Genomic DNA, 11,401 nt, shown 5'->3' with positions numbered 1-11,401 from the left:
TATAAGCAGTTACTGGTAATGGTGCCCCAAAGGTTTGAGAACCAAACACAAGATGCTGACTTTTATAAAGTATAAGTATTCTGAGAAAGAGGAAACTAAACAACAGGGCTCAGCAGAGAATGACCACAAAGCCATAAGGTCTGTACACTAGGACTTTCTATGAGATTCCATCTTTCTTTGGATATGGACATAATTTATTGAAGATTCTGAAAAAGAAAGTTTCTCCATAGCCCCAAGGCATTCAAACCCGCACAGGAAAAATGACTGTGGAAAAAATAAAGTTTAAACTTAATTGGCTGTTGTCAATTAGTATAAACTTTTTTTTTATTGTACATACGTTAATAAATGAAGAACACTAGCTGAATGTCTTTATGAAAAAGGATGAGCGCATGGATATATGTTCAGTCAGTAGGAAACTTCTACTTCTTAAGAGATTGATCTCAGAAAATACCTAATATATCATTGCACCCTTTCAGCTTAACAGCTTGACTCTTCTTATGCTAGTTTATGTCTAAACACTTGTCCAGTTACCCAGTGCCTCACTAGAGGTAATCGAAAATGTCTTGGGTCCTTAACTGCAGATATATTGGCCCCTTCCAGCTACACTTTAGCCAGTATGCTCATTTTCGCTAACAACATCCAAAGACTGGAAGATATAAATTGCTTTTTTAGATGGCAAATTATGGTCACTACAAATTCCCCATAAGATTTCCTTTTCTAGTCTGAAAAACCTACACAGAGGATGAATAATATTGTAAAACTCAGATGGCTGCTTTTTAAAACTTCTGCTGTTCTTTCCCAGTATGCTTGGAAACTGTGTAATACAGAATCTAATTTCTCAGAACTGCTTCTTCATTTTTTTTAACCAAAGATATACAGTATTTTATTTTACAAGAAAGTATGAAATAGTAAGACCGTAATTAGGTTGTATATGGTTGTTATTGTTATTTGTGTGCATTAACATGCAATAATAATGTGCATTAAAGTGCATTTTATGCTCATTTTCATAAGGTAATATATTCGAGCACTGGTCTCATGGTTTCCTGCCATAACAATGTGCATTTTAACACAGGATGGCAATTTTTACATGACATCTGTTTGAAATCTTTTTCATTTATTGTGTTGATTTTTTTACTTTTCTATATTTGCTGGAGTGTTACTGGGCAGTACGCTAGCAATCAGCATATTACTTTGCACACTGTCACAGAATTCTCCTGTGTTCCTCATACAGTCATGTTTGATAGGCTATAGAGCTCCTGCTAAAATGTTTGTTTCAACAGCATTTTATTTCTTAATTGTTGTACCTGATATACAAAGAACCCCTCTGATATCCATTTTTTTGTGCATACCAATGGCAAATATATTATACAAATACTGTCAACTACAAGATTTGAGAAAGGCTGAGTTATCAAATCTGGAAATGAAATAAAATGTTTTGCTGTTACTGATGACTAACAGTTTCATCTTTCACATAACACAAGAAATCTGACTGGTACAATTCCAGCTTTCTTGAATCCAGGCCAATTACTCTGCTTTCCTCCGAAGTAATCCAACATTGTAAATATCTACACATGCTTGCCTCCTCCCTTCCCCATAGCATAGCAAAGCATGGCTTGGGTGATGCCTTTATGTCCATGCCTACAGCTTGTCTGATAGAAAACCCCCATATGCTTGCATCATGACCATCCTCTTATGTCTATGACCAATTACCTAGCTTTGGAGAACAGCTCGTCCCGATATAGGACATAGGGTATGGATCCTGCCTTTGGTTTCCGTGTAAATACTATAGCTCAGGAAGTTGTGTTAATCGTATTAGGTGTCAGTCAGTGTAAATAGCACAGCAGGAGGAATTAGTCAAAACAAATTGAATTTTTATCTGTTGATCTAGACAGTTGGACTGATTGCATCAGAATTTTAACCTTTACAATAATATTGACTGCCTGTCCTGTTTCTTGACTCTCACATTCATGGAGTTCCAAGAAATGGATTACTTCAAATAGGAGAAAGAGCTGGCCATACCCAGAATGTTATACCGTAATTATTGTTCTGTCCATCAAATTTTGTTGGTAAATGTTCTCAATTCTAACTAAAAAATACTTAGTTGAAAGATCATTCATTTGATTCAGTCTTCATTGAATCTTCTAAATAATAAGCATGGACATGCAAAATATAAAGGGGAATTTCAAAAACTTTGCTAGTAACTGGAAACACAGGAAAAAAAAAATAGTAAATGCCAATGAAGTACATAGGTTCCTCCTTAGCAAGCTCCTTCTGCTCAGAACCCCATTTATTATTTAATAACAGACAAAAAGAAGAAACTGAAATAGAAACCAGTTAATCCATTTGTCATGAAATTCTGAAATTGTGAGATCCTGGGCACACGTGTAGTCTGCTCATTTTTGTTTTAATGTAATCCTGTTAAGAGAAAAGTATTGGGGTTACCACATCTGGCTTCCTTCTGAAGGTGCATTTGGCCTGGCTGTTTCTGTCTTCAGATGTAATGCTCACTGACCTGGAACGAATAGGCAGTATGTCAAATCAGAACTCCTAATCTGCATGATATAGCATGATATATGTATCAGAAAGTATTGAAGCCACTGGATAAGAATGAAACTAGCATTTTCAGAGGAGTCACAAACTCTTTTAGTAAATGTAGACACATAACAGAAGATATATAATGCAATGTTTAGTGAAGACATGTTGCCTGACAATTTATGTTTTCTTACTTCTCACAGATTTGACAATCTACCCTTTAATTGCCAAGTAAGTATTTTTAATTTATTGTATATGTTTTATATGGCTGTTTTTACAAGCCTGTGAGTGTATAAGAGACATGAGATTATGTTTTCCCATTCTTGAGAGTAAAAAGTTCTACCACATAGGCCTTTGTTCTCTATGGTAATAGAAACTATCTATGCTCTTGACACTTTGCACAGTGCTGGACACAACAGGAACATGGGGTTGGCAAGGTACCTGTGATTTGTATTATCTACATTGAAGTTTTAGCACATACTTTTCTGGTCTATGGCAAAGGAAAGCTGGTAAGGGATTATACAGGAAAATGCCCCCTGGCTGGGCTTTCTCATTTTAACAAGTAAATGCTGTCACTGAGCGGTGAAAGTGGGCAAATGCCCCCTGGGCTCTCACATTTAACAAGGAAATTCTGTCACTATGAGGATGCTAGGCTTCCTTAGTTTTACCGATCTTTGGGCAACACAACATTAAGTATCCACAAGACTATTCTGGAGGAGTGAAATGCTGGTGAACCATCATGGCTCCTGATTCAACATTCCTTCTCAAGATCGATTTAAGATGTAAATATGGATAGCTTTTCTGTATGAACAATACATCACCCAGCTTCCAAACCAGATTTGATAAATTCTAAGTGCAAGATTATGTACTGATACTCCAACAAGTACTCTTCCATAAGGTATTTAGCAGTTACAGGTTCAGTCCAGCCAAAAACTGATATTGCAAATATAGGTGAAGCATGGTGGGCTGAGTGAAACCCCAGCTTCTTATATGTCTTAGATATTCCAACAATGAGATCCCCCTCACCTAGGAGTTTGGGTTTAATGGCCCACCTTTGTGCGTTCCAACTCCTCCTGTTGTATTGTTCACAGTAGTAAAAAGACATCCAGATGGGAGCATGAGAGCCCTTTACAATGGTCACAGAATGTAAGCAGACTGATAAAATCAAGACAGGATATCTCACCAATAGGGTGTCTGTGAGATATAAGAGACTGTCTGGTAGCCCAAAGCTGGCCTATAGTTTATATCTTTTCTTGTTCAGCCCCACAGGATGAATGGGAAAAAACGCTTGAATCCCCCTTCTTCCCATGCCAAACAGCATGGATGGGGGAATCTTCCCTGCCAGGCCATTGTATTCTGACAGCAGCAGGTGTATATATAAAGCCCTTTAAGAGTTCACTGACTCATTTTAATTAGAAAAAGAGAAATGTATTTTATATCATGGACTTTGTAGAAGTTACTGTATGTATTTTGTAGAATTCTTTTTATGCAACACTGCTTGTCTATATACAGTATCCATATTATTTATAAATATAGCTATTCTAAGTAATTCTTCCTGGCTCTTCTCTTCAGCAATATTCAGACATAATGCTTCAGGAATTGGAAGTTTTTCCTAAACACCTTAATAACTTCTCACAGGCCACAGAGACTGATCCTCACATAGGTACGTTTTTTTTAATGATATGTTTTTATTACAGTTTTCAATAAAAGGTATAAACAACAGTCATCAGGATTACAATCTTTAGGATTTACATCCAGTTTGGTATCTTTGAAATGTTTCCCTCACAGGGAAAATGTGTCAAAAAAAGATAAGTAATTTTCATAGGATTGGGGGGAATTTATCAAAAATAGAGCTGACAAAATGGTCAGGGCAAGCAATCAGCTTCTCTCTTCAGTTTGTTTAGTTAAGATTTGAAAATGAAAGAGAGAAGCTAATTGCTTGCCATGCACAGCTGCTCCAGATGTTGTCTGCTCCAGTTTTGATAAATCCCCCTCTCTGTGAATTGGTTTCTCTACTCTTCACTTTAATTCAGTATGACGGAAGCCCCTTCACATACCATCTACTGTATGAGCTGCACAAAGATAGCAAACAGGAAAGATGGAACATAGGTAAACTTGTATTCTCTTTCTTAAATGCATACATTAGTGCTAATTCACATCATATGCATTGCAAAATGCATCCATTAACTAGCATTGTGTCAGAACTTATGTTCACCAGTGCTTCTTGACTACAATGAAAAACAAATGCCGGTTTCAAAATGTAACATATACGGGACTTTCTACAAAACTTTCATGTGAATGAGCTCTATAATGTGCAGGACACATACGGCAAAAAGCATGACAGTGCATCTGGTGCAAACAAGATCTCGTGTTTGAGTGCTAACAACCATGAGGATTTGTTAGTTAAATAAAGATGATATCTGATCTGGAGACAGCACACCATTATCATGTGTGGCAGACTTTATTCATACATACTGTATACTGCACGGCCACAGTATTTAGAAAGTCACAGAATAGGGCAGAAGCGTAGAGTTTGGGTTGCTCAAATATCCAATCACTAGGTCACATAGGGACGGGTGAGAGAGTCTTTAGCCCTAAGTAAGCTATGACCAGGGTTTCTTTTTTTTCACTCTGGCACATGAATATGCTAGATGATATGCAAAAGGAAAGAGCGTATAAACAGTGAGGGGGCTGAAAATTAAGTGAACCTGTTGTCTGAGGGATCAGCTGCAATGTATTGCTTTTGATGAACCAGAGCCAAGCCAGTAAAGCAAGTTTAAGGGCCCTTTGCCTACTTTTATTCCAAAAGAAAGTTCCCCACATTAGCATGACACAGTGTAATGCACACCTCAGCCCTGGGGATATTCTCCCTGTGCTTCTGTCCACATTCTTGCTGCTTGTGCATCAGTTTGTCTCCCGGGACGAGCCATAAACACTAGTCAGCACTCATACCATAAGGGCTGTGCATAGCTGCACAATCAACGGGCGTTGGTCACCACCAAAGCATGAACCCAGGTTTGAAGGCTTCATCCTACCCAAGTCTCTACAAAGCCTCCGGGCTACAGGACCCTGACCAGGATTTAGCAACCCTGGAGAAAACTGCCAAGCCGGTTTTCTCCACTCCAAACAAACATCCTGGAACCACACAACCTGCATGGCTGAGGACCCTGGTGGCACCATATCCTCTTTACACCTTCAAAACTGTACACCAAATGCCATTTTGGTGATCTGGTGTAGGAACTGTTACAATGGATAAAGCACAAGTTTCCTTCAAAGGAAATTTGTTATATAAAAAAAGTAAGACCTCGTTTGCTGACCTTCTCAAAATGTTAGTTGCTTGGCGGTCATGCAGAACTAACTCTTTTCTACAGGGCACTAACATTTTCTACAGGGCACCTTAAAATCAGGCCTGGTCAAGACTATACTACAGGTGTTACCTCTTGGCTTGGTGTAAAAGTTTGGTTTTGAAGCAGAAGATGTGTGGGACTCTCCTGCTTACATGTGATTGCTGTTCATCCCAGTGCGAACCTTTTACTAATGATGGATGGCGCACATAACACTCATGTACTAGTTACTAAAATCTAAGAGCCAGGACAATATTGTAAAGACAAGAAGAAGGTCCAGAATTGACTTAAGGTTAAAGCTGAGCTCCAGGCAGTTGCTCAGCTTTAACCTTAAGTCAGATGAAATACATATCGATGCCAAATAATTTGTCCACCCAGAGATTTACACAGTTCTGTCACACAACAGCCTTGCCTGAGGAGAGGAGAACTGATGTTTCTCTGCTCCAGTATCACTTCTACTTACAGGTCTCCTCCCTATCCCCACCCTATGACAAGACAGTGAAAGGAAAAGCAACACACTAATGATTTCATATTTCTGTCCCTCTGCTTTCTCCTCCTATCAGCATGTTTTTTGCAGTGCAACACACCTGATTAGCTCATGGTGCTGCTTTTCCCCCTTTCTCTCAGAGCTATACTGTACAGGGACTGCAAGCTGAAGCTTGATTCCAGGTTAAATCCAGTTAATTAAACTGCTTACATTAAAAAAAAATACATTTAAGGATGTATTAATGATTACAGAGCTGCATTAATGTGTGTCTTTTAAACTGCACCTAAAGCCAGAATTTGTTTTTGATTTTCGAATGGAGTGGAGAGGGATTAGAACACCTGTCAGGTTTTTATTGCTGTTTGTCACCGTCTATATTTGTACTTGTGATCGTTATCAATAAAAGAAAACCCCAAATTTTGGGTGGCCAGCAGAACAGGAATAGGTGGGAAATCTTCCAATGGGGGACAATGTTTGTGCCGCCTTCTTGCCGGGTACACACATCTTCCCGGTAGGGGCCATACACATCTCCCCTCTTAGCAACCTGGGACACTCAGACCGGTGTCCCGGCAAGCTCCTGGCAACCAGTGATGTCACTGCTTGCCAGGAGCTGGGCGGGACGCTGGCCAGAGCGATACCTAGCCCTCACCAGGAAGTAAGAGGATATCTTTCACCCATTAAAAAACTTTCCCTCTATTCCTGTTCTGGTGACAAATCAAACATTTGCATTTTTCCATCACTTTCATTGCCAGTGACATTGGTGATCAGGAAAAGAGAGCAAATCTCTATAATTGTCACAGACAGCAATACAAACCTAATGGGGGTTCTAACCCATCACTACTCTATCCAAATCTTTAAAAGAAACGTTTTGCCTGTAGTAATACTGTAATGTCTGACCTTCCACCCTTAATGCTGCAAAGCTCTTCTTATGCATGAGGCACAAATACAAATACCTTGTCAGGACTGGAGATGACATGCAAATATTCCTCTAGAAAATTTGCAAGAGTGCTGTATGGAAAATTGTAGCTGGCAGATAAATGTCCAGTAATACAAAGGTACTAGTGTCCCCTCCCTGCAACTGAACCCTATCACTAGCACTGCAGTTATCACTATCTCTGTGTGCTGATATGATCTCATCCTCTGTCTCCCCTGACAGGTGAAATAAACTTCAGATAACCCATTCATTGCTGGAGGCTGCACATATGCCAGGTCTTCCCATTTTTCGGGTTTTAAACTGAGTCAAACCAGTCTAGTGTTCCCCAAATCACAAAGGGGGCTGTCAGAAGTGCAGGCATAAGTCACCTGTGTCTGCTGGTGCATCACTATACACAAATTTGACTTATGTATGCACTTCTGCAAGGGTATTTATGATAAAGGGTATCTATGGTTAAAAACTAAAAATAAATATGTATTTCTATATTTAATTTCCATAACTCCTCTCCCACTCCTAATAACCATATTAATGTCGTAGTTTTTAAACTTACCTTATGAAGATGCCCACAGAATGCACTCCCTCAATGAAGTGACACAATTTCACTCAGGCCTCTGAATATGTACTTTCTTGTGTCACCACTCTAATTAAGCTTGCCATATGAACTACAACTCAATGTGTGAAGTTCCCACAATGTAACAGCAGCATTGCTTGCTGGAAGCAATGCATGATGGGATATGTAGTCTAGAGAAATCAAGATGACATCACATCAAGCAGCAGGGAAAGAGACACAAAGCACACTGGGAATACAGGAAGTTGTTGGAAGTGATGGACAGACGGAAGGCAGCACTCACTACATAAAAGGGATCTTTTCAAGTAAGCTTTGATTGCATTATCAAAGACAACTCCAGTGGCGTCACAAGGTGGATGCGGCTAGCACCTGGGTGTCACCATTGCAGGGGTGACACCAAAATGACTGTCATTTTGGTGTCACCCCCTCTAAAAAGTCGGGCACTCGGTCATGGACCGAGAGCCCGACAGTGGCAGGAGAGAGCAGGGGACCCGGCGGAATTCCGCATCCCGCCGTGTGAACATCCCCTCCTCTCTCTGCCGGCATCCATCACCAAGATGGCCGCCGGCAGCCGCCAATCAGATGATAACTTCGTGCACGGGCGAGGTGACATCACGCGCACGAGCGATGAAGACACAGCAGGGTGTCAGCCGGTCTAGAGAACTCTAGTATGTAGTCCTAGTACAATGCTGATGTTATAACTGGATATCATATGCTGGGACTTTAGCACTCCATTATTGTGGTGAAATCAACAATCGTTTTGGCCATTGTAGATGCAGGATTTTTTACATTTCGAATTTCCAAATCCAAATGTAAAAATCAAACGAAATTTTGAACAGCATTCGTCACCTCTCTGTTGGCATGATGGAATGTCCTGACAAGATGTTTTGTAAGATTGGTCGTACGAAAATGTATCAGTGTATGGCCAGCTTCACATAGACACTAGACTGTCACATGATTCATCTGACAATTGATGGAGCAACTGTCATCTCATGTGTATGGGTGCCTTAATCGACACAGCAGTGTAAAGAGCAATGGTGGTGTGTAAATTGCATTAATACATAGCAACCAGATTTGAGTTTAATCGGGGAAATATGAATTTGGATTGGTTGCTAAATTATCTCCAGGGTTGAAATGTACCCAGCAGTAGTAGTAGGGGAATGAGAAGTGCTATCTGAAATTGCAACAACCTTCTATGATGCAGTAGAGCAGCGGCTTCCAGGCATTCAGGAGACGATACATCGCCTAATAAATGCCTGTTTTTTTTTTCATCCCAAGTGGTATTTTTCATGAAACTACCGCTCCACTCAGTCCCATTCATCTCAGTGGTCGTGTTAGTCAGAAGGTGGTCTAATTTTTCTGCACAATGAAGCAAGACATTGCGGCCATGTCAATATGTCCAGCACTGTTTAGCTGCAATGCTAACTTTCCAGTGGGCAGCTGGGGAGTGGTAAAAACTGCCCCCTGGCCACATGTGTTAACCATGTGTTGGTTCTTTTTTACACCTTTTTCTAGGTGGTCAGGTGATGTCTTGGGGTCCTCCCACTAGACCAGCTTTTCTCAACCGCACTGGGGTGCTTTTTGACTTCCTCAGGGGTGCCTTAAAATTTTGTGATGGTAGGACTCTGATGTGAAGGTGAACAGTGATGTGAAAGGAGGGTGCTGCTGATGTGAAGGAGGGCTCCTGATGTGAAGGGGAGCTCCTGATGTGAAGGGGGGCTTTTAAAGTGAAGGCGGCTCCTGACCAGAAGGGTGATGGGGGGCTCCTGAACTAAGGGGGGCTTCTTATGTGAAGAGGGCTCCTGATGTGAAGGGGGGCTTGTGATGTGAAGGGAGGAACTTTTTGCATTTTTGTTTGGGGTCCCCCCTTAAAATCCACTACATTTTAAACTGGGGTTCCTTGAGATTTCGCATACATTTAGAGGGTGGGTGGGGGGGTTTGCATAATTTAACCTAACAGATGAATGGTAGGCAGGGAATTAGGATAAACCACAGGAAGGATGTCGTTTTCCTTTTAACGGAGGGTGGATTTTGAAAAAAATCTGAAGATATGCTTTAAGATCGCGCATACAGATTCTTACATAAATCCAATGGTGGCTGGTTCACCTGCACATAACAGTTATCCTTGTCTGTAAATGACCTCACCTTAAAGGCCATTATTCATATTTTGAATGTAACTGTCCCTGAGTCATGCCATTGTTTGACTGCTCTGCCCAGCAGCTGTATGTTAATCAGCACCAGCTTCCCACCGAACAGACCTGCCTGTAATATCATCGTTCAGCAGTTTTTATGCAAATTACTATAGAAGTGCTATATAGGCAGCTATAAAAAGGCATTTGTGAGCCTCAGTACTTTTTTGATGGGTTATTTAAATTTTTCCCACTTTGTTTTTTTTTTTAACAAGATCCGTTATGCTTTCTCAAAGTTTAACAAATAAGAATTCATGATTTAACAACAATGTTCTTTTCCTATAAAGTTATATACCTAAGACATCCAGAAATATTTACATACATTTGGGAGAACTTGTATGCAACAATCCTGCCATACAAAAAAATGTGCGCAATATTTTACAGAACTGCAGCAATTTAAGAAGCACGATTGTCAAATGTAACAGTAATTCAGTGCAACATAATTCATTGTGAGAAAGAGATTCAATATTTAAATGGGGGTTTTTTTTTTAGGTACTCAGTGACAAAGCCAAAAATTATTACATCAAAATTTTATTAAACAATTCTTTATTTAGACAATTGTAATCATTTTTGGCTTTGTCACTGAGCACCTAAAAAACCCCCATTAAAATATTGAATCTCTTTCTCATTGATATGCTAGGGGTGTGGTGCTGCTCACTCAAGCTGGCCATACACCTATAGATTATCTGATGATTTTCTATGGTCAGATGGAAAATGTGCAACAGATTCCTCCATCTAGGCTAAACTGTGTGGCTGGAGCAATCTCCCACTGAGCCAAACTTCAGTATCTTGCTAGTTGGCCCCACTGGCTGTCAAAATACCTGAACAATCTGATTGGATGCAGGCATTGCTCAGGTGTTTTGACAGCCAGCGGGGCCGACTAGCAAGATACTGTAGCTTGACCCAGTCCAAGATTCCTCCATCCACACAGTATAGCTAAGATGGAGGAATCTGTTGCACTTTTCCCATCTGACCAAAGAAAATCTGCAGATAATTTATAGGTGTATGGCCAGCTTCAGAGTTCTATGCAAAGTTCTTTGCATAATTAATCGTGGACTTCGTTATTTATTGATCAAATGCACAAGGCACTTTTTACTTTATTTATTGGAAACCTGGGAAGAGCCTACAGCAGGGGTAGCCAAACTTCGGCCCTCCAGCTGTGCTGAAAGTACAACTCCCATCATGCCTCTGCTCCTGGAAGTCCTGCCTGTGGTTGTCAGAGTCTTGCAATGCTTTGGGAGACTTGTAATTCCACAGCTGGAGGGCTAAAGTTTGGATACCCCTGCCCTCAGGGGCATCCCTAGCCTTTTTGCCACCTGAGACAGGCTGAGGTTGTTGGTGCAAGTGGTG

At 40.4% G+C, this 11,401-nt stretch overlaps 1 protein-coding gene across 1 annotated transcript in view; it reads left to right on the top strand.

The window, feature by feature from the left end:
* Positions 1–3,972: 3,972 nt before the first annotated feature.
* LOC108792097 (transcription factor Spi-B-like) overlaps positions 3,973–11,401 on the top strand; it is a 13,489-nt gene continuing 6,060 nt past the window's right edge. The window contains exons 1-2 of the mRNA XM_018562786.1: positions 3,973–3,993; positions 4,105–4,195. Coding sequence (XP_018418288.1) covers positions 3,973–3,993; positions 4,105–4,195 — 112 coding nt within the window. The remainder of the gene's footprint in view (positions 3,994–4,104; positions 4,196–11,401) is intronic.

Source organism: Nanorana parkeri, unplaced genomic scaffold, assembly GCF_000935625.1.
Source record: "Nanorana parkeri isolate BGI_ZX_2015 unplaced genomic scaffold, ASM93562v1 scaffold600, whole genome shotgun sequence".
In the NCBI taxonomy this organism is placed as follows: domain Eukaryota; kingdom Metazoa; phylum Chordata; class Amphibia; order Anura; family Dicroglossidae; genus Nanorana; species Nanorana parkeri.
The sequence above is the reverse complement of the archived record's forward strand: the minus strand, read 5'-3'. Positions and strand labels throughout refer to the sequence as shown.